The sequence below is a fragment of the Henckelia pumila genome, chromosome 2, assembly GCF_033568475.1.
Source record: "Henckelia pumila isolate YLH828 chromosome 2, ASM3356847v2, whole genome shotgun sequence".
NCBI classification, from domain to species: Eukaryota; Viridiplantae; Streptophyta; class Magnoliopsida; order Lamiales; family Gesneriaceae; genus Henckelia; species Henckelia pumila.
Genome location: NC_133121.1, coordinates 25,772,038 through 25,796,074, shown reverse-complemented (window position 1 = coordinate 25,796,074; position 24,037 = coordinate 25,772,038). Strand labels below are relative to the sequence as shown.

Genomic DNA, 24,037 nt, shown 5'->3' with positions numbered 1-24,037 from the left:
CTTTATTCGGATGGTAGCTAATTTCAAAGTCGTAATCCTTAACCAACTCCAACCATATCCGTTGCCTCATGTTCAACTCCTTCTGAGTGAAGAAGTACTTGAGGCTGTGATCAGTGAAAATCTTGCACTTCTCGCCATACAGATAGTGCCTCCAGATTTTCAAAGCGAAGACCACTGCTGCTAACTCCAAGTCATGTGTCGGGTAGTTCTGCTCATGAATCTTCAACTGCCTCGACGCATAAGCATTAACCTTACCACACTGCATAAGTACTGCGCCTAAACCTAGCTTATACGCATCGGTGTACACCACTAACTCCTCGTGTGGTACTGTCATCGCTAAAACCGGTGCAGTAGTGAGTGCTTCCTTCAGCTGATAGAAGCTCCTCTGACAGTCTGAACTCCAAATAAACTTCGCGTTCTTCTTGGTTAAGGAAGTCAAGGGTACTGCAATAGAGAAAAAACCCTTGATGAACTTCCTATAATATACTGCAAAACCCAAGAAACTGCGAATCTCCGAAGCTTTCCTCGGAATACCCCATTTCTGCACTGCCTCAACCTTCGACTGATCCACTGCAATCCCATCTCTCGAAATAATGTGGCCAAGAAATGCCACCTGCTCGAGCCAAAACTCGCACTTGCTGAACTTGGCATACAAACGATGCTCCCTCAAAGTCTACAAGGCTGTCTGTAGATGCTGCCTATGCTCCTCAATGCTCCTAGAGTAGATCAAGATATCATCAATGAAAACTATGATGAACTGATCAAGATACGGCTGAAATACTCGGTTCATGAGATCCATGAAAACAGTTGGAGCATTGGTCATTCCAAATGGCATCACTAAGAACTCGTAATGCCCATAACGTGTCCGAAAAGCAGTCTTGGACACATCTGCATCTCTAACTCGCAGCTGATGATAACCAGATCGCAGGTCGATCTTGGAGAACACTGAAGCTCCCTGCAACTGATCAAATAAGTCCTCTATTCTCGGCAGTGGGTACTTATTCTTCACTGTGACCCTGTTGAGCTCTCGATAATCGATGCACAGTCTCATACTGCCATCCTTCTTCTTCACAAATAACACTGGAGCTCCCCATGGAGAAAAGCTAGGACGAACAAAGCCTTTCTCTAATAACTCCTGTATCTGCTCCTTCAACTCTTTCATCTCGGTAGGAGCAAGTCTGTATGGTGCCTTAGAGATAGGCACGGTGTCTGGCACTAAGTCGATGCTGAACTCCACATCTCTCACTGGTGGAATTCCTGCAACATCCTCCGGAAAGACGTCCGGAAAGTCACGAACCACCTCTATCTCGGATAATGATCTGCTATATGGTCCTGAGGCCGTGACAATACTTGCTAGAAAACCTTGGCAACCCCGTTTCAACAGCTTCCTCGCCTGAATAAGAGATATCACCTGAGGAATATCACTGCTCTGAGATGCATGGAAGGTAAACGGGTCGCCTTCTGATGGTTTCACTGACACTGATCTCCGATGAAAGTCAATCGAAGCTCCATTGACTGTCAACCAGTCCATACCCAATATCAAATCAAATCCACTCAACGGCAAAACCACCACATCTGCGCGAATGGAGTGCCCCTGAAGCTCCAACTCCAGTTCTCGAATGACACTAGAGGTAGAAATAATCTGTCCTGACGGCATAGTGACATCATAACCACTGTCAACAATCTCAGGTGTGATGCCTATCCGTCTGATAAACTCCAGGGAGATAAACGAATGCGTAGCCCCTGAATCTAGCAACGCAAACGTGGAGTTGCCTCCAACTAGAATTCTCCCTGCACGCAGAAGAATCCCAACAATTTCATACCACTACTAAACTTTCCCCCAAAGATAAGTCACTAATAACCCTTAATTCTAAACACAAGTAAAACATGCTTCTTATTCTAACATGCAGATAGAAATATCCCAAATACAAATTATTTCACAAAGAAAAATCGAAATTCTTAACCAAAGGAAGAAATTATAAAATACTAGGGGTAAGATATACCGGTGATCAAGGAGGTGTCTGGGTCTGCCTCCTCTGCCTGCATAACGAACACTCTACCAGCAGTGTTCTTCTTCCTCAGGCAATTAGCTATCTGGTGCCCTGGCTCTCTACAGTGGAAACAAACTCCTTCTCCCAGAAGACAAGGTCCCGAATGCATCTTCTGACACTTCGGGCAAGTAGGAAAACCTCCAGTATTAGGGGCCCCGCCCCTCGGCTGCTGTGGCCTCTGCTGCTGGTTTGGGCCCTTAGACGGCCCAGTATACTGCTTCTTCGCAGGAGGCTGCGAAGATGGTCGCTGAAATCCAGACTGAATCTGTCTCTTCCCCTGCTGCTCTCGCTGTATCTCTCTCCTACCCTCCTCTGACCTCAGTGCTCTACTAACTGCCGCCTCATATGTAGCGACATCCATCATACGTACGTCATGCTTGATATCCGCCTTCAGTCCCTCCACAAACTGCCTCATCTTCTCCGGTGGAATGTCTGAAATCAGAGGCACAAAATGACAGCCCCTCTCGAACTGTCTCACATACTCAACCACTGACCTGTCCCCCTGTCGGAGACTCATAAACTCCCGGATCATGAGACTGCACACATCCTCCGTGAAGTACTTGGCGTAGAAGATACGCCTAAACTCCGCCCAAGTCAATGTAGGAAGATGTACTCCCCTGGCAGCACCCTCCCACCAAAGAGCTGCATCTCCCTTCATCATATAAGTCGCACAGTTCACCCTGTCGGCGTCAGTAATCCCCATGTATGCAAAGATGGACTCCAAAGAGCGAATCCACCCCTCAGCCATCAATGGATCAGTGGTACCAGTGAACTTCTTCGGCCCCTTCTTCTGGAACCGCTCAGCTACGCCCTCCTCGTGGGACAGTCTAGGACGTGCAGCCTGCTGCTCCAACATAGCAGTAATCCCTGCCATCATATTAGCATTGGCCTGCTCCAATGCTGCAAGAGGGTTCTGCGGAGGTGGAGGTGGAGGTGGATATTCCCCACGTCTGTTCATAGGTCTCGGAGGCATTCTGCACCACCACATATTTCTTTACGTAAATCGCCATGCATAACTAAGTGTTTTAACATTAATGCTAACTTAAATTCTTAAAAGTAAATCATGCTATAAACACTTAAAACTTACAAACCGGTAGCGTGGATTTTTGAGCTCGCATAGCAGTAATGACCCCTCCAAGGACCGTGCTTTGATACCAACTGAAACGACCCTAACTCTCTAAATATAAATAAATATGCGGAATTTTTTTTTTTTTTGTACTTACTAAGTAAAAATATGTACATACATGACCATACATATATGCACAGAATAAATAGATTTAAAAATAAATAACATAAATAAAAATGCAACCTTTAATAAATTAAATATATGAGTCTAACATTTAATAAAATACTGACATAAGCAAAATAAATAAAATTTGCATGCACTGAAAATATTTAAATAAAAACATACAATAGTGTCAATTACTGAAAATAAATAAAAATGTATAACATGATAAAGTATTCGAAACATGCATATAGACTCAGACAACGGTCACGGGGTTACTGCTTGTCCGCTCATAGGTCCTCGCCGCCGGTGGGTACTACATCCTCCTCTACGTACTCACCTGCACCATATCAGTATAGTGAGCCTAGAGGCCCAACATGCTAACATAACAAGGGTTTAAAATAATTTAAATCACTTTAATACTAATACATAATATATACATGAATGAGCATGCTTAAAAATATCATGAACATAACATAAACTTAAATTAAACTTGAATATCATAATAATACATAAACATTGTTGAGCAAAGTATTTTCTAACATCGAAAGGTCGTATCCATTGTGTAACCATACATACATTAAATACTGATCAGCGTGGTAAACCAACGTACGTGGCGGTGACGAATCACCTCTTAAATTGGCAGCAAACTGTCCTTCAATAGTTCACATATGGGGACGAATCCCCCTTAAATTGTCACACTACTTCAACTTCCAACATAAAATTATTTTCTTTTGCTCAACCTTAAATATTAAATCGTGCATAAAAATTATTTCATGAATGCATGTACTTAAATAAAATGTGTGTCCTTCATATATATTTAATTTAATTTCATACTAACATATAAATATTAAAAATAACTTCCATGCATAAAAATAATTAAATATATATTCAGGACACATGCAATTTCTCATGGGTTGTACTGAACTGCTGGCCCTAACACTCAAGCCCAATTTCTTAAATTCTGGCCCATTAACACTGAGACTGGCCCATTAACACACTTAAACCCAAAAATATATTTCTAGGCCCAATTAATAAATTCAAGCCCATTAAAACATTCCTGACCCAATAACAACCTATTCTGGCCCAATGAGCCCAAAAGCCCAAAGACTGGCCCAATAATTCTCATGGGCTCCCAAGCCCATAAAAATTATTAGGCTAACTTAAAATAATTATTCAAGCCCATTAATAAACTTAAATGTAGCCCATTAATTTAATTAATCTAATTAGCCCAATTAAAACACTTTAACTTAATAATTAACTTAAAAATAAAAATACCCGAGCCCGACAAACTTGACCCGGACCCGGACCCAACTAACATAACCCATGACTTTTCAGACCCGACCCGAACACAACAACCCGACCCGGACCACCCCAAACCCTACAACCCGTCGCCCCTCCCTTGTTTCTTCTCGGCCGTGAGCAGCAGCCCTTCTAGGGCTGCTGCCGCCCTACTCCGGCCGCCCCTGGCCGGAGCTCCACCGCCCAGACGTAGCCCACATCTGGGCGGTCCTAACCTGGTCCCTGAACCCGAGCCATGCAGCCCAGTCCCTAGCCAACCCGAGCCTTTTCCGTGAACCCTAATCTGTGCGCACAAGGACCAATCCTTGCACCAGCCCTTACCTGGGCTCGTTTGGCTCGAACCACTCGAGCCACTCGAGTCCAGACCACCCTCACACAGCCTAGGGACCCTTGGCCAGCAGCTAGACGCACACATGGCTAAAAAAAACGTGAGCATGCTTCCACAAAACATGAATAAAGCACATAATCAAAGCCAACTCGATTTTTCTGAAAATTTTTCTTGATTAAATCTGATGATCACACACACACATGCATAAACACTGATATGGCAAAAAAATTCGAAAGGAAACATGCCATGCACCGTTAAAAGAAGAGGTAGGAGCGTGTAGAACGAATCCGGGACGACGGGACGACGAACAACCTTGAAGCTTCGAAAAAAAACGTCTATGGAGCCTTAGGCTTGCTGATCGATGAATGGAGAAGGAGAAGAGTGGAGGAGAAAACTGATGGAGGCGGCTAGGTTTTAATGTAGGGTAGAAAATTTGTTTTTTGATTTAATTAGAATATAGGGTAATTAAAATATTAATAAGGGTTTTAAATATACAATATATATAACTTAAAAAAACTCTAAATAATAATTAAAATCTGATTACTAACTTAAAAATCCCGAAATAATTATTTTAGGGAATTTTAAAGGTAATTAAAAGTCAATATTTTGGCTAAATTTGGATAAAAATGGACTCCTAAAATTATATAAAATTAAATACTTAAAATTTTGAGGAGATAAAACTCAAAATAATATTTTTAGGCTCTTAAAAGGCTCATGAAATAAATTGGATAGAAATTTGTCATCTCGTCCGTCCACGGTCCCGTCTACGTGATAAAATAATTAAATTTCCATAAATAATGAAAAATCACTAATTATGGGTTAAATGCTTAAAAATAACTTAAAACATGCACAAATAATTTCACATAATCATTTAACCCATAATCTAAAATTCTAAATAAATAAAATCCCTAATTATGCATGCGAATTTACGTACTAAAAATACTGGGTGTTACAATTATTTGTAACGACCCACTGTATCAAGACGGGTCTTTTCAGCGTGCTTATGTCCTCACTCACATGCACCCTGGAAAACTTTCCAGGGGGTCACCCATCCTATAATTGTCCCAAGTCAAGCACGCTTAACTTTGGAGTTCTTATGTGATGAGCTCCCGAAAAAAAATGCACCTTCTTGATATGAATAGTACATATGAAATCTTTTAAGCCTTCCTCAATCATGTAGTCCCATACCTACACAGTCTCAGAGTCCCTCTCATTCCGGCACGTGATCGGTTCATTCATGTCTCCCTCCGCCTAGAAGCCTACCAGGAGCCGCTCATTGTCCGTGCAACCTCTTGGCACCGGCGATCACTTCCTGCCTCTTCATCCCCGGGCGTCACATGCCCACCAGCTTCCGCTTGGTTCGTCCCCGAACCATACCGTACTAAGAGAGGTCGGCTCTGATACCATTTGTAACGACCCACTGTATCAAAACGGGTCTTTTCAGCGTGCTTATGTCCTCACTCACACGCACCCTGGAAAACTTTAAATAAAAAAATAAAATAAAATAAAATAAAAAAAAAAACCCTGGAAAACTTCCCAGGGGACCGGTCACCCATCCTATAATTGTCCCAAGTCAAGCACGCTTAACTTTGGAGTTCTTATGTGATGAGCTCCCGAAAAAAAGATGCACCTTCTTGATATGAATAGTACATATGAAATCTTTTAAGCCCTCCTCAACCATGTAGTCTCATACCTACACGGTCTCAGAATCCCTCTCATTCCGGCACGTGATCGGTTCATTCATGTCTCCCTCCGCCTAGAAGCCTACCAGGAGCCGCTCATTGTCCGTGCAACCTCTTGGCACCGGCGATCACTCCCTGCCTCTTCAGCCCCTGGCGTCACAGTTACCACTCCATCTGGGTTTTTTTTTGGTTTTCCAGCACTATAGCTTCTGTTGCTTCAGCAACAATTTGACAAGTATTTATTATTTCCCCTCGCCTTATACATACAAACAGTACTTATTCTGTTTTGTTGATTCAACTTGTGTCATACAGTATTTAATTTCCTCCTATTAACTTAATTGATTTAAAAAAGATGCAACTTTCCCTTGTGAAACGTAGGTTTACTCAATATGACATGTTATTCTTTTCAACATGTATCAATTTCAAAGCGGATTCGAGATGCTCAAAGAAAATAATTGTGATATTGTGTTGGTTTATAATCTATACACCACTAGGGCAATGATACTGCATTTGGTAGCTTTCTTTCACTAACGGTGTGCTAAAAACTATAGCATGTGTTACTGATTTTGCTGCAGCTACTTTTCAGACACAAGCTGAACTTGAAAGTAGCATCCTAGCTCTAGTCGCTCGCACCTGAATCTAACAAATCTAAACATGGATTCTTGCACTACACATTGGACAAGTTTTTTATGAAATCTGATTTTAACTTTCTGGATGTTTCTGTAGTGGAGCATTAATTGCTCAAGAGAGAAGTTAAAAGACTACGAAACTTGTATAAGCAGCAACCTTCACTGCCGCAACAAAACCAGGTATTTTTAGAACTTGTTCTGCTTCGGTGGAGTTTTAATGTGCTTTGAAATTAAACCTGATCGCATATTTTCTCCCCGTTCTTACAATATTTTGATTATATGATGATTCATTGTTCGAGTCGGGAATTTTGTTTCTTATGCTTGTAATTGTGCTCGATACGACTGTTAAATTAATTTCCTAGCTTTTGTGCTTGAAAAAGTAAGTTATTTATCATAGTGGTTATAAGTTTTGTTGTGGTGAATATCTTCTTGTAGCAATCATGTTTTAGTGGTCCTTCCCTGTTAATCTTAGTGGCAGTGCATTTTCTGAATTAGATTAGATAAAACCTTCCTCGCTCATTTTCTGTTTAAATAAATTAATATTTTGCATATTATATTTTTTATTTCTGTTTACTAGTAAAATTAATTTTCAGTTTTTACTTTTCAACCAAAAGTATTCATTATTGATTTTGAAAACAGTTTCCTGTATTTGAGCTTGGCTCAGTCATATTTGAATTTAAAATTGTTTTCTAGAACTATTCCTAAAATTAGCATTGATTTTTGGAGTCACATTGATGTTTTGCGCTATAGAGGTGGTTGTAAGCCATCCATTTTTTAAAAAATCCCTTTGGTTTTTAAAAACCAAGTAACTAGTGCTTGAAGTGGAAATCATTCATGATTCTTGTATATTAATCTTTTAGTATTTGTTATTATATATAAATTTCATAAATTTAATTGTTTGTTGAAGATAAGTTGAAATTATGGATAAATCTTGGATTCGCTCGGATAGAAGATCTAAACAGTATGAGGAGGGTGTTGAACAGTTCATCAGCAGTTGTTTGCAAAATCTCCATGTTGACCCCAATTTAATTCATTGTCCTTGTTGAAAATGTATAAATTTGAAAAAAGGACCGGTTACGTCCATTCGAGAGCATCTTTTTATTCATGGTTTTAGTCAAAATTATGTCAATTGGATTTGGCATGGCGAGTCTGCCGAAAATGATAGAGTAAATTGGAGTACCAACCAGGATCCAATTGATGATTATCATAAAGACTTTGAAACAACTAATATGTGTGAGGCAGCATACGAGAACTATACAGAAAATCCAGAAGAATTTGTGAAGTTTTTGGAGGAAGCAGAGAAACCATTGTACAATGGATGTAAGAGTTACACAAAGTTGAGTGCACTAGTGAAACTGTACAATACCAAAGCAAGGCATGGGATGAGTGATGCTCTATTTTCAGATCTATTAACAGATTTTGGGGATATGCTACCAGATAATCACAATCTGCCATCCTCAATGTATGATGCAAAAAAGACATTGAGTTGTTTGTCGTTGAGTCATGAAAAGATCCATGCTTGTTCTAATGATTGCATCCTTTATAAAAAACAATATAAAGACTGTGTAAGCTGCCCTAAATGTGGCTTGTCGCGTTGGAAGCTAACCAAGAAGAACATTGAGAAGAAAGGTGTTCCTGCCAAGGTGATGTGGTATTTTCCCTCCAAACCAAAATTCAAACGTATGTATAAATCTTTAGAAACCTCAAAAAATTTAACTTGGCATAAAGAAACCACAAGAGTTGCTGGTCAGTTATGTCATCCATTTGATTCACCATCTTGGAGGTTGGTTGATCATATGTGGCCCGACTTTGAAAGTGAGCCAAGAAATCTCCGCTTAGCACTTGCAGCTGATGGCATTAATCCTCATAGCAACCTTAGTAGTCGGTACAGCTGCTGGCCAGTCATGTTGGCCACATGTAATCTGCCTCCAAACGTGTGCATGAAGAGGAAATTCATCATGTTAACTATGCGCATTTCTGGACCTAAACAGCCAGGAAACGATATAGATGTCTACCTTGATGTGCTAGTTGAAGATTTGCAACGATTGTGGGAAGGAGTTGATGGTGTCTATGATGCTTATCGAAAACAGTTTTTCACTCTTAAAGCAGTTTAATTATGGACCATCAATGACTTTCCTGCCTATGGTAACCTTAGTAGATGTACTACACATGGTTATTTTGCATGTCCAGTATGCGGAGAAAATACTTATGCAAAGAATTTGGAAAATGGGAGGAAAATGTCATTTTTTGGTCATAGACGATTCTTACCACAGTTTCATCCCTATCGGAGGAAAACTAAGAGTTCAATGGCGTAGAAGAACATGGAGAAACTCCTACACCATTATCTGGGGTTACCTTATATGACAAGCTTTCGAACATAAAGTGTGAGTTTGGAAAGAAGAGCAGTGTGAAAAGTAAAAAGAGAAAGAAGGAAAAGGAGAATAATGTGGAAGGCAGTACAGAGGAAAAGGATTTAGGAGCAACAGATTTCAGAAAATGTTGGAAGAAGAAGTCAATTTTTTTCAATCTTACTTATTGGAAACACCTGCATGTTAGACACTATCTCGATGTGATGCACATCGAGAAGAATGTTTTTGAATCCCTCATTAATACTTTGATGAATGTTAAAGGAAAAACTAAGGACAATGTGGCAGCTAGGTTGGACATTGTGAGACCTCGTTTCTAATCAACTAATATCAGACAACAAGCGATAAGTGATCAAGAACCCATCAATATTTTTTTTTTTTTTAAAAGGGAGGCTCGCGCACCCGCGCTGACATCAGCGCGCCCGCGCCTACGCCCCGCAATTCCCATCGCGCCCGCGCCAAAGGAAGCGCGCCCGCGCTCATACCTCGCAAAGAGGCCGCGCGCCCGCGCCGTCCCCTCGCCCAGAAAGGTTAAGGCACTGAAATAAACTCAATCAAAACCTAAACACTTGCATTAAGAGTATTTGACATTCCAATAACAATACAAGAAAGGTTTAGGGAAGAGCAACATTCAAATCAATAGCACCTACATCGTTCCTTGCTTACAAAACATATATGAGAAGTTCGAATGACTAAACATGATCGCAAAACATAACTAGGTTGACATGCTGATTCGACTTCTAAACGAGTCTCACTTCTATCTCTTGCTCTGGACGCTAACCAGGTCTATGCTGACTTGATCCTGCCCTTCCTGTTGCCAAGTACACATACAAAACAAAGCAACAGCCGGATAACCGGTGAGAATGATAATCCCAGTAAAAGCAACATATCAAGTAATGAATATACAAACATGCTATCAAACCACATATTCAAGTCGAAGTTAATGATATGCATGTCTTTAAAAACCAGGATATCGATTCTGATAAACACGGGAGTATTGCTCTGCTTTTGGGATCCCGATGATGAGATCACGTAACGACTCACCGACTCTCCCAATCGAGGTGGTGCCACGTATCCCACTCCTCTAGACTTTGAGCAACCATAATGAGTATGCTAGCACTAGGCGAAATACTACAACCTAGGCCACTCAATCATAGTTCCCAAACGTCTAACAAAAAGGGCGGTTCTGCCCGCTGAAATCAAAGTAGGCTCAAGATGAATGCATAACAGAAACATAAACATAAGCCACATAACAAAAACTCAATCAATCAACAATTACAAGTTCCACGTGCTAGAACAAGTATCAATGCAATATGTGATTTAAAAAGGGGAAACTCGAGAACCAACAGTCCCGAGTATGCTATCCCGCTACGATGACTGCTTTTACCTTTCAATGCAGTAGTTCCAACTCTGGATAAGCTACAACAAAAGGTTTAATCAACAACTAAACAATCCAACAACAAAGGCAACGGTTCAAGGTAATCTCTTTACCGTTCTTCGTCCAATTCTCGACGACCAAATGCTGCTAACACAGGGCTTGACAACTCCAAACGAATCTGTTCAGATACAATCAAAGATCAATTACCATGATCGACTTACAAGCCAAGTTCAACAACTTCAAAAATGGTTCAAATCTCCAAAACTCAAACCGACGGCATAACGGCTATAACTGAACAAACCGACAACGCAGACAGCAGTTCAATAGAGATATAACTTCATAAAAATTCTAAGACAACCAAAACAAAGCAAACCCATCAATCTCAAAATCCACATTTTCGAAAATGGCTTCCAAAAATCATAACAAATCCGAACATCGCTCTAATTCAAAACCGACAGATAATAAACGATCAGAACTCTGTCTAGAACAACATACTCGAATCTAGAATGATTCTAACAACATCCAAAAACTAGAATGTATCCGATCTTAGAAAAACTTACGATATAACAGAGCTCTCACTGCAGTGATCGATAATCTGCCTTCAGAAATAAATTCCAACGGCCGGATCGAGCTCGGACTGAAATCTGGAAGCTTGGAAAAGGTTGGAGGCGTCTTCAATGGAGCTCACGGTTTGGAGGAGGAAGAAGAAGACTTTTTCAACCAATTTCTAAGAGTAGATAATATATAAAATCCACAATTTGCGTTTTAGTCCCTGAAAAATCCAATTTTTTCAAAAAGGACCCTGATCAAAATCGAGTCGGCTCGTGAACTCTGTAATCTCCGATTAACTCAAATAAACTCATTTAAGACAAAAATGGGGCGTTACAGACATGCTTCAAATGGGAGTTAGGCCTGAATTGAGACCTAAATTTGGTGAGAAAAAAACATATATTCCTTCTAGTGCATGCTCATTCACAAAAAAAAAAGAAAAGTTACAAGTGTGCCAATCGTTAATGGATATAAAAGTTCCAGAAGGTTACTCATCGAACATGAAGAATCTTGTGTGCATGTCGGAGCTGAAGTTGTCTGGCTTGAAATATCATGATTGTCATGTTCTAATGCAGCATTTCCTGCCAATACTCATACGTGAAGTGCTGCCAAAACATGTTAGATACGCCATCATAAGATTATGCTTCTTCTTCAAAGATATTTGTAGTAAGGTTATAGATGTAGCCAAGTTAGATAAGCTGCAATCTGACTTGGTTGTAACGCTCTGCTTATTGGAGCAGTATTTTCCCCCTTCTTTCTTTGATGTTATGGTGCACTTAACAGTCCATCTTGTTCGAGAAGTCCGATTATGTGGACCTGTTTGCTTTCGGTGGATGTATCCATTTGAAAGATGCATGAAAGTGTTTAAGAGTTATGTAGGCAGTCGAAAACATCCTGAAGGTTGCATTGTTCAGAGATATTCAGCAGAAGAAGCAATTGAGTTTTGTTCTAAATACCTCAATGGAGTTGATCCTGTTGGGATCCCTCAATAAATCCGAGACCCCAAATCAAATGTTCTTGGCTTCTTAGCATGTAACACACCAATGACAATGCGACAAATTGATATGCTACAAGCACATTTGACCGTGCTGGAAAATACTGGAGAAGTATTTCCCTACATAATGTAAGTTATTGCATTAATACTTAGTTCTGCACTTTTTTTATCTGTCAATATCTGCTGTCTTTTAAAAATTTATTGAAAAATATTTCCACAGTGAACACAAGACCTTTCTCAAATCAATATTTCCGAAAAAAGAGAAAGATGAAAAATGGATACAAGATGCCCACAATAAGAGGTTCATTGACTGGTTTCGTGCAAAGTTTGGGTGGATGAATAAATATTTTTTGAAGCATTTTGCGGTAAGTTGCATCTACTATTTTAATCACTCTTTCAAATTAAATAAATTTTAGGTGGCTGCTGAAATAGACAGCCGCAATGGTGGAACGACATCGACATTGACATGGTTGGCTCATGGACCACGCTCCCAAGTCATCAAGTATAGTAGTTATGTGGTAAATAGCAATTTATACCAGACAAAGGCACGAGATGATGAGAGAGTTTGCCAAAACAGTGGGGTTTTAGTAGTGACAAAGATAAAAATCCTTTGATGGCTGATGTGTCTTTCTATGGAGTGATTGAAGAAATATGGGAGTTGGACTATCATCAATTTCAAGTTCCACTTTTCAAGTGCGCTTGGGTTGCGAATGACAAAGGAGTAATAAACAACGACGAATGTGGCTTCACCTTGGTCAATTTGAACAAAAGAGGGCACAGGAATGATGAATTTGTCCTTGCAAATCAAGTCAATAAAGTCTTTTATATTGATGACCCAGCAAGAAAAGGATGGTCTATTGTGCTCCCAGAGCCAAATAGGTGTTATGAGGGGGAGGATGATTGTTCGACTAATATTCCCGAGACCCGACCAATTGACAATGTTGTTACTCGTGAAATTCCCGTTCATGGAAGATACTTTAGAACAGAACACGAGGGTTTCTGGGAATCGAACAGAAAAAATGATGTTTTGCACTTTTATATCTTTTTTTGTTATGTATGAGTAAAGACACTCTATGTACTTCAAAAATTTATGTTATGAACTTTTATTAGTTTTATTATTGTTATTATTAATGTTTATGTTATGAACTCTCCTGTCCCTTTCTTATGTTTATGTATATGTTATTATGTCTTTTGTTATTATTTATCATGTTTATGTTTATATTTATGTTATCAATATATGTTAATAGTGGTTTGAATATTCTTATGCAGTGGACAACACATATAATGAGTAAGAGAAGGCAGAAAAATAAAGCTGCAGTTGAGGAGATGCATGGATTAAGTGTTGGTAAGACTCGTGGAGATGCAGAGCCACATGCACTTACTAATGGAGAAGAACATGTAGATGTGCAAAAGAACAAGCGAGGTTGTACATTGATGGCTAAGCAAACTGTAGCTGCAAGATGGGGAAAAAAAAGCAAAGATTGACTATGATGACTTGGGGCGGCCAACTTACAACGCAAATGGGAGGGCACTTCAATCATACGTTGGCTCCATTGCTAGATCCATGGTGCCAATCAATATAAAGTCGTGGCCTGATGTTCCAGAAAACATAAAACAGAAGGTTTGGGAAGAGATATCGGTAAGTTTATCTTCCAAACATAATAAATATGAAAATTAATTGGTTCATTGTTGTATTACTCTCTAGATTGACTGCTTTCTTGTCTATACACATAAATTTTCTTTATGGGATTGAATCCATTCGATTCAATCATTCAACTAACATATTTTGTTTCAGAATGTCTTTGAAGTAGCGCCACAAAGCCAGTCAGCTGTGATGAGTTCAGCAGCTCAAAAATGGAGAGATTTCAAAAACAAATTGACTAGTAGATATGTCTGGCCCAACAGAGATAATCCTGAAACGTTGATTTCTCCACCAAGTCAATATCAGCTACCAGTAGCAGATTGGAAGGCATTTGTGGATGCAAGACTAGATCCATCATGGGAGGTACTTCAAGAATTTCCATGTTTATTTTAAGAATTACTAATTTCCGTACTTAACTGAAGTAAATTCTGATATAGATTACTCATGAAAAGCAAAAGGACCGGACCAAGCATTGTAAATATCACCATAGACTGTCTCGAAAAGGTTACAATGGCTTGGAGGCTGAGCTGGTAAGCTTAGGATCATTCGATTGTCTTTTTTTCGTGTATAATATACACTGTCTTATTTTTTTGAATTTACGTACTTGTATATATTTATCTGTTAATCACATTTGGTGTCCATAATTCTCCTTTATGTTGTTTTTGAAAATATTTTGATAGCCCTTCAGTTAAGATTCTGAATTTTTGAATTGCAGAAGGAGAAAAATATAATTGCCAAAGATGAAGAAGTTGACAGATCAATTCTTTGGCGCAAAGCTCGGTAAGACAAAGCTGGAAAAATTACAAATACAGAGACATCAGAAATCGCTGCAAAAATTGTAAATTTTTAACTTTATCGATTTCCATAATGCCTTCATATATATATTTCTTGGATTGATTTGTTATGTTTATAAATGTAGGATGACTTGTTGGAAAATAAGGAGAGTGGAGAGTTCAAAGTTTCTGGAATGAATGATATCCTAACCATTGCATTAGGCAGCCAGGAACATTATGGGAGGGTTCGAGGTGTCGGCGGATTTGTAACACCTCAAGTTTTCTTTAAAACTCCTAGAAAGAAATAGGAATCGATCCCTACAAATATGATGGAAATCTCCCAAAAACAGTTGGAAGAGACTAAACTTTTGAAGGAGGAGTTGGAGAAATTGAAGGCGCAGCTTGCTGCTGTTATGCCAATCATCACCGATCGAGCTTCTGAGATGGTAGCATCAAACAAGTCATCCTAAATTCAGGGCCCAAATGCATCCAAAAATCTGAACCCAAAGCTGTCTCATGATTTTGAAGGTTTTTATGAATGCGACCCTCCAGACATGAAGGTTATTTATTACTCGATTTCACGTGAATTTAAATTTGGTATAGATTATTTGAGGACCAATTCATAGATCATTAATAATGACTTTAAGCCAAGGGACTGATAAAATAATACATATATATATATATATATATATATATATGTATATATATATATATATATATATATATATATATATATATATATATATATATAACAGTGCGTGTGTGGGAAAGGTTACATAGCCCGCCTGTTTTATTTCCCCAAGCGCTGGCTGAAATTCAAATTTGGATGTTTAGTTGATTGGAAGGTTACATAGCCAGCCTGTTTTATTTACCTTAGCTTAAATAATTGAAGTCAGTTTCAATAATAAGTGCATGCCATATATATCACTATATAAGGCCTGCATCATCCCTAACTCCCTCAACCATAATCTGCAAGTTGGCCATGGCTTACTTGGTAGCTGTTAGTGCAGTACCAGATGAATCAGTCGACCACTTTGGTTGGCCAAAACCGTGGGTGTAACAAGTTTTCCGGTTCTTGAATTGTATATGTATATATGATAATTTATTGTTCTTGAAGGGGAAAAATGTCACCTTGTCGTGAAAACACGTGGAGATGTGGTGGCATATGGCACAATAGTATCAAGTGGAGGTCCAAATGTTACGATTCAAGATCTTCCATTTGGGGAAGAGAACTTGAAGGTGTTGATTGACGTTGTCCTAGATGAAGCAGCAGAGCTTTCAATCCCAATGAATTGTGGACCAATAGTCATGAAGGATTCACTTGGAGCCATCGTTGGTTGGCCAAAAGTGTTGGTAATTTTTCCAAGGACAAAGGTATTTTAAAAGCTTTACTGTATTATATGTTTGCAATTGTCATATATGTTTTTTGGATAATATTTTACTTTATTCTAAATTGTACGAATATTCTAAATTGTAGAAAGAGAAACCTCAACCATTTTCAATTATGGATGTTGCTGGACAGCGTGAAAAGTTCATGGAAATTAAAAAAACGTTACCCATGGCTTGCAAGTATATCTACTCATATGTTGTTAGATTGATGGGCGAAGATGACAGCATTCACATAGAGTTTGAGGAATCTATGTTTGGACGTTCTCAAAGCCTACGGTTGATTAGAGAAGATATCATTCCATTTATGGAGATGAGGGAGATAGGTGCGAGACAAATTTTGGTTTACATGGGGTATGTTATGTTGCACTTAATTTTTTTGTTTGCATATTTAATATTTTGTTTGGTTTGTGTCCATTCTATGATAAATTTTTCACCCATGTATGTAATATTGAGTGCAGTCACCTCTACAAATATTTGAAGGAAGAAGACCGAACATATTGCATTTCATTTGTGGATCCTGGCCACTTACCTACATGCCCACTTGACAGCGATGGCAGTCACTTGTCACAATATATCGCTAACCAGTTGGAAGCGGTTTGTAGAGACAACGTATGCCTCATCCCATACAACACTGGGTATGATTTTAGTTCTTTATAAATATATAATGGATATAGTCAATTATTTTATGTTGTTTCTAAACTCGCAAGTTATTCTTTCAACATCACATTTTTTTAGGTACCATTGGATCTAGACCATCGTCAATGTAGCTTAAAATATGATATATTTGTTGGACTCTACTACAAACAGATGCCGAGATGATGCATGGAAAAAGATAGTGATGAAGTAGGTAGTTTATTATATATGCAGTCACTTATACATATGAAAAAAAAATAACTTGTTACTTTTTAAATGTAGTGGGGTCAAGCTGCACAATGCATCGAGGGGTATTCCTAAATGGCCAGGTTTTAAACAACTGACGGTATGTGGTGTTCTTACGTATGAATGACATGAATTGATAGGGAAACATTATTTGGATTGTGATTGATGCAATTGAGTTTCAATTTTATTATAGGGAAATCTGAAACAAAGTGGTGGTGTTGAATGTGGATATTATGTGATGAGGTATATGAAGAAAATAGTTGAATATGAAGTTCTACGAGTCGAAACGATGGTGAGTTTCAAATTTTATTTTATGCTCTGGTTCCTTTCAAAATATTCTTGTCAATTACGCATAACGTTAGCAATCTAGCCAACTGCAATTTTGTTTAGTTTTATGTTTATGCAATTTGAATCATTTTCCAATACCATATCTGCTATCCTTCATAATCATGCTTCAGTATTTGGTTTTAAATGCATGTGTTATGCCTGCGTTATGTAAGACATTCAACTTGCTTCATTAATATATGGAGTGTCAATCATGCCTGGTAAACTGAGGCTCAGCAAACCATTTAAACTTCTTTGACACTGCTCTCAGCCATAACTTGCATTTCTTTTCTAAAATTCTCAAGCGTGATTAGTGGAAAAAATAAAACGGATTTCCAAAAGCCCTAGTTAGTGATGGTTTTTCAGCACTATAGCTTCTGTTAGTGATGGTTTTTATTACTATATGGCAAAAGAAATCACATGTGCTTCTGTTAGTGCTTCTGTTAGTGATGGTTTCAGCACTATAGCTTCTGAATCACATGCCCTAAAGGATCGAGGCACAATTTTCATTAGTAATGGTTTTTATATGGCAAAATTTCAAGGTGCATTAGAGTTTTTAATATAATGCGGTAGTTTGCTTTGTCTCAAGCCCTCCCTTGCCTGGTTTCTTGAGCCTAGGCTTCAATGCACTTGCATGCTTTTACTTGCTATGAGAATAAATTAGGATTGTGTGTGAGTTTTAGCTAGTTTCTCATGAACTGAAGAATTAACTGCTACATGGTTTCGATGTTTGAGAATCCTTGGCTATGACGAGGTTCTTATTTTTCATTTTTAGTTTCTAGATTGTATGTAAGTTTTGCATTTGAAATTTTTTGCAATTTAGATTTTCAGTTGATTTTAATGTCATAGACTCATATACCATGTCCATTACCGACTCAAATCAAGTATGGTCATGAGTAGCTGCAGATTTCTCTAGGTTTTACATTTTATTTTTGGCTTGGCTTGATAAATTGGGCATCATATGCTAACACAATCTGCTAAGAATCGATCTTGGCAGCAAAGAGGATCTTGAACAATAGTGTCAGCATGCATATGGATTGAACAAATCTATTTTAAAGTGTCAGCATGCTAACACAATCTGCTAAGAATCTGTTTATGTTTTGAACAAATCTATTTTTAAAGTGTCAAAATAATCATTTAATTTCAACAGTGTATGGATTGTATTTGTCTTGGCTTGATAAATTGGTTTACCGTGACATTCCTATCTTTTTTTGAATTTCAGTTTGCAAGATGCGTCAAGAATAAGGCGTACAGTCAAGAACAATATGATGAAGTTAGAAGTGAATGGAGTGAATTTGTCTACTCCCATGTAGGTGGTTGAATATGTCATTTCAAATTGGGATAACACTTTTTTTTGAAGAAATACGTGTGGATGTGTACATGTTTAGGTGGTTGAATATGTCATTTGAAATTGGGATAATACTTCTTTTTGAGAAAATACGTGTGGATGTGTACACGTATAGTTTTGAGGAAATATGTGTGGATATGTGCATATAATTTCGGGTTATTTTGGTGGATGGAGTACTTGTTGATTTATGTATGTGTCGTTTTGGGATGGATTTATTAATTATTAGTGTATTTTTAAGTTTCAAAAATATATTTATGGCATTATTGTATCTAAATTTTAATTTAGAAAATGTGTTCTATTGCTTCGGCAATTTTAGAATAAACGAAGTAAATTATTATCTTCTACTTCGTATTTTAATCAAAATACCGAGGTAAAATAAATTCTATTACTTCCGCAATTTCATTAATAGACGAAGTAGAAGAATGCATTTTACTACGGTAATATAGGAAATTAACGAAGTAAAATATATTATATCACTTCGTCTGTTAACGAAATTGATGAAGTAAAAGCTATTTATATGGCTTCACTAATTTCATTAATAAGCGAAGTAGAAGATTGAATTTTACTTCGGTAATAAAAGAAATTAACAAAGTAAAACATAATCTTTCACTTCGTATACAACCCGAATTATAAGCATAGTTTTTACTTCATTAAATTCATTAACTACCGAAGTATAAGTATATGTTTTACTTCGTAACTTATGAAATGAGCGAAGTAAAATATATGTTTTTACTTCGGCATCGGTCCAATTCTGCCTCTAAAAAATGACCAAAAACTTTGGTAATTTAAGGTATAAGACATCGGCGATTCAGCGAAGTAAAAAAGTACCCTATTACTTCACGTGACACTACTTCGATAAAAAAGGTCCTACGACTTCGGTTATTAACCGAAGTCTTACGCGATTTTTCTACTAGTGTGTATTGCCACCACAAAGACACATAAAGCATCAAAATATTTTCATGCATCAACATATCATATCATGATTCATCTTAACATCATTCATTCATGCCTCATCATCTTATCAATGCATCATAACTTTCATCATTCATCATATCATTTCATTCATTATGAAGCATCATTGTTTCATCGTAACTTCCATCATAACTTTACTTAATAACTTCATGCATGTCATAGATGATAAAAATCATACTTTCATATTGAACATAGGTTTCATGAATGAAACTTAGAAATGTACATGCATCACATAACGTAATCGATTCACATAAGTCGTTCTTTTCGTTCTTGACTTTAAACTTGAAACTTTTTGCATAGAAACTCTTAAATATATTTTAGAAGCCTTAAAAGATCATAACCATGAAATTAGGACTCAAAAATAAAAACTTAAGAAAATTAATTCGAAGCCACAACGATCCAGCTCCGAAAAAGAAGCGCGGGGGCGCTATACTTGCGCATTGACAGCTCTGCTGCACTGCAGTTGCTATGCATTCACACTGATACGTCGAGTTTTTGCACCCAGAATTTGGGAAGGTGGCAAACATAAAATATTTAGCCCTTGATCTGGGATTTCTAATTCCAAAAACTTCACCTTAATTGGATATTTCAGTAAAAATTTATGCTTATTCTCCCTAGATGTGTCAATGCCAAAAATTCAAACCACTCGACACACTTCGGGGAAATATTGGCTAATCTACAAAAATGATTTTCACAAAACTAAAAACACAAAAGTTGTAGATAAATAAGTTAGTTTTCAAATAAAATTGGCCTCATATCATTTGGATCACTACACTAAATTTTATCCTCAAAATCATAATAAGTGTTGGTAATCTGGTGCCACACAACTTCAGCACTTCAAACTTCAAACATAAACTTCTTTTACCCAAAATCCTAACTACATAAATCATCAAAACTCATTTTTTTGTAATTGAACATGGGTTAACTAACTTCAAAACACTAAAATCTTAAATGATTTTGTTTCAAAACTTTAAACCGTAACTACCATCAAAATTGCTCAACTTCTTTAAAATCTCAAAAATTCATTTTCTTTCAATTAAACATCAATTTCTCACCTTTAAAACTTCCAATAACATCATAATCTTCAAAAGAATCATTATTTTCTACACATATATCAAAAACTTGTCAAGAACGACCACACTTCACAATTTCAACAATTCATAACTTGATACTCGTAATTTCATGCTTCTTCAAAATCATAAACCATTAAAACATGCACATCAACATACATTTTGATATTAAAATAATTATAATCTTGAATGGGTTTCAAAATCTTAAAATACTAGTTGAAAATCTTGCCTTAACCGAAGATGGAGTTGATCCAGAGTCTTGGCAACGAGCTAACCAAGAAAAGGAACGAGATTGGAAGTCAACTCACCTTAGACGTAAGAACCAATGGAACCACAAAGAAGAAAAGAGGAGGAAAAGAATAATAAGAACAAAGAAGAAGAAATGAAAGAAGAAAGGGAAAGGAATTAACGTGAAAGAGGGGAGGGAACAAATGAATTAAGAATGGGGTAGGGAGTAGATAGGTGGGGTGAAGAGGAATTAATACCACGCGGGTGTTTTCTACATAAAACGTAGTCCGTCCAACACACCTCAAACTAGGCTAATGAGATTTTCTCCTCCCGATGATTAAAATAAAATCATAGCAATATTATACTCAAAACACTCGTAGAATTATTTTCTACGATATCGTTCGTAGGCTAGACTTGTATTTTCAGTCTAGAATCAATTCTAATAAAATTATTTAATACAACAGATAAACACATATTTTAATACATAATACATCAACTTTTAAATCATTTACACAACATATAAAGTTATTTTGTTGGGAATAAACTTTAAATCTTAAATAATAAAATACAATAACATAAAATTCTTTTAAAATTCTTTTAATAAATCATGAATAGATTTATGGATTTTCTGGGTATTACAGGAACTGACACGTGTCGGATGAGGGAGATTGGAAGCTCCGATGGTGCATTGGAGGTTCCGGTAGTGTCCTATTTATAGAGGTGCCGAGGGTCATTTCAAATGAACCATTTTCCCTCCTCTCTTCTATACTTAGCTCATTTAGTCTGTTTTAAGGGTTTTTAGGCGTCCTTTTTAGGATCCGGAAGTGGCATAGCAATTCCGGCGTTGTAGCGGAGTTGTGGCCTAGTTTCAAGGCTATCGACACCAAAGGGCTGACGACGGACGCATGTATAACTTTGGCTTCCTAAATATATTTAGGAGTATACAATAGCTTAGTTACGGCTTTTAGAGCTTAATAATTGATGCATGGGTAATTGCATTGTAGTAGCAGTAGACTGGACTAGTAGGCTTGGAGTCTAGACCAGTGGTGCTAGGAAATGCCAGCAGTTGTTAGAGGTACGTAAGTACTGACCGAGATAGCCGACATGATATATGTATGCTCATATGTTGCATTTGCATGTGCATGGTTTTACATGTTTTACTTCTTTAGCACATGCATGACTTTGACGTGAGACTGCATCCAGTACGATGTGAGTCTAGACCGTTTCCATCGGTGATGAGTTACTCCTTATGGATTCGTGTCTGGGGATGCTCGGCCCTTGGTTTTGCTATCACTAGTAGGGATGTAAACGAGCCGAGCCAAGCCGAGCCGAGCTTTTGAATGTTGAAGCTCGGTTCGTTTATAAACGAGCCGAGCCCGAGCTTATTTAATGAATATATTCATGGCTCACGAGCTTATTCGAACTTTTATCGAGCCTAAACGAGCTTAATATATTTAAACTATAAATTTAAATATTCATTAAATTAATTAAAAACTAAATTATATATTTGAAAAAAAAATATAATAATATTATTAAAATTTGTAATTTTATTCTAATAAATTAATTTTTATAAATTTTTCAATATTTTTCATAAGTAAACTGTAAATTTATAAATTAAATATCAGTACTATTATTTTTTCGTCTAAGAGATGACTTACGAGCTTGTTAACGAGCATGTTCACGAGCAAACGAGCCGAATATTGTAAAGCTTGAGCTTGGTTAGTTTGCCTTAATGAGCCTCATTAAACGAGCTCGAACGAGCTTTTAACGAGCCGAGACCCCAACTGTTCGCGAACTGTTCGTCTCATTTACATGCCTAATCACTAGGAGCGACCACGACGGTGTAGTAGTTGCTATATTGGATAGGAGAATATACGAGTACCCCGCGGAGTCGCTCTCTTAGCACGGTACTGTGTATTCATGGAGCCCTGAGAAATTGTATTATTGTGATTTTAAATACATTTGTGTGTTGCATATTAGTTTATATATCATTTCTTTTGTATTGAGCGTAGTCTCTCACGCCCGTGTGTTTAGATATTGTGGTGAACCTTGTGGCGGGGCAGGTTTGAGGATGGAAGGTCTAGGCGGCTCTCAGCAGGATTGAGGATCCGAGAGATTGAGGTTTAGAGGGTAGGGATTTGTTTACTTTGAACCTTTGATTTGGTTTTATAAGAGTATTTATACACTTTTGTTATTGTCGATTTTATTCTGCCGATTGGATTTGTTGTATTTTAAATTATTCGCTCCTTACGGTTTAAGTATTTATTGCAAGCGCTTTATTAAACTCTGATTTGGTAGTGGATCCAGGTAGGGTCTCTACACTTTTTGGTATCAGAGCGCATTGCACTGGGAATTTCGTAAAGCGGATTAAGTTATTATCTATTATTATGCAACAGATGGCATATTTCGATGAGAGCCACGATAGTGGAGGCGACTGTCGATGGGGTGATCCGAATGATCGTAGACGTCATCGAGGTCATCATGAGGAGCGCAACTAGTGAGAATGCGCAGGTTTAAAGAGGTAAGTCTGAAGCCCTTGACAGGAGGTGAGACACCTGAGGAGGCTGAGGATTGGCTCGAGAGGATGGAGCAGTGTTTCCAGGAGTTCCGTTTCATGTACAATGATAAGATGGAGATTTTTTCATTCATGCTTGATGGGCGAGCAAGGAAGTGGTGGAGATCTTCTTCCGCATCATTCATAGCAGCGAGAGGAGCAGCTACATGGGCCGAGTTCCGTAATGCTTATCAGAGACTGTATTTTCCTCCAGCTCTACGTCAGGAGAAAGCCAGTGAGTTACTGAGTCTGCGACAGGGTACGATGACGATTGAGGAGTACCAGCAGAAGTTCTTTGATCTGCTACCTTATTGTCCTCACATTGCTGATAGTTCTATAGAAAAGTACGACCAT

The 24,037-nt window shown here is 37.8% G+C and overlaps 2 protein-coding genes and 1 long non-coding RNA gene across 3 annotated transcripts; all 3 read left to right on the top strand.

The window, feature by feature from the left end:
- The first annotated feature begins 8,446 nt into the window (after window positions 1-8,446).
- Window positions 8,447-9,903, top strand: LOC140877404 (uncharacterized). Its single transcript, XM_073280939.1, has 2 exons — window positions 8,447-9,325; window positions 9,601-9,903. Exons 1-2 carry the CDS (start codon window positions 8,447-8,449, stop codon window positions 9,901-9,903), a joined length of 1,182 nt encoding a protein of 393 aa, XP_073137040.1.
- A 4,111-nt stretch (window positions 9,904-14,014) lies between these two features.
- On the top strand, window positions 14,015-14,676 carry LOC140879387 (uncharacterized). Its single transcript, XR_012149407.1, has 3 exons — window positions 14,015-14,125; window positions 14,300-14,509; window positions 14,584-14,676. It is a non-coding gene; the product is annotated as an uncharacterized lncRNA (long non-coding RNA).
- Window positions 14,677-15,901: 1,225 nt separating this feature from the next.
- On the top strand, window positions 15,902-23,627 carry LOC140877403 (uncharacterized). The gene is made up of 8 exons (XM_073280938.1): window positions 15,902-15,956; window positions 16,037-16,293; window positions 16,397-16,659; window positions 16,767-16,943; window positions 17,224-17,287; window positions 17,381-17,479; window positions 18,734-18,820; window positions 23,526-23,627. The coding sequence occupies exons 1-8, from the start codon at window positions 15,902-15,904 to the stop codon at window positions 23,625-23,627; spliced, it is 1,104 nt and encodes a 367-aa protein (XP_073137039.1).
- The last annotated feature ends 410 nt before the right edge of the window (window positions 23,628-24,037 follow it).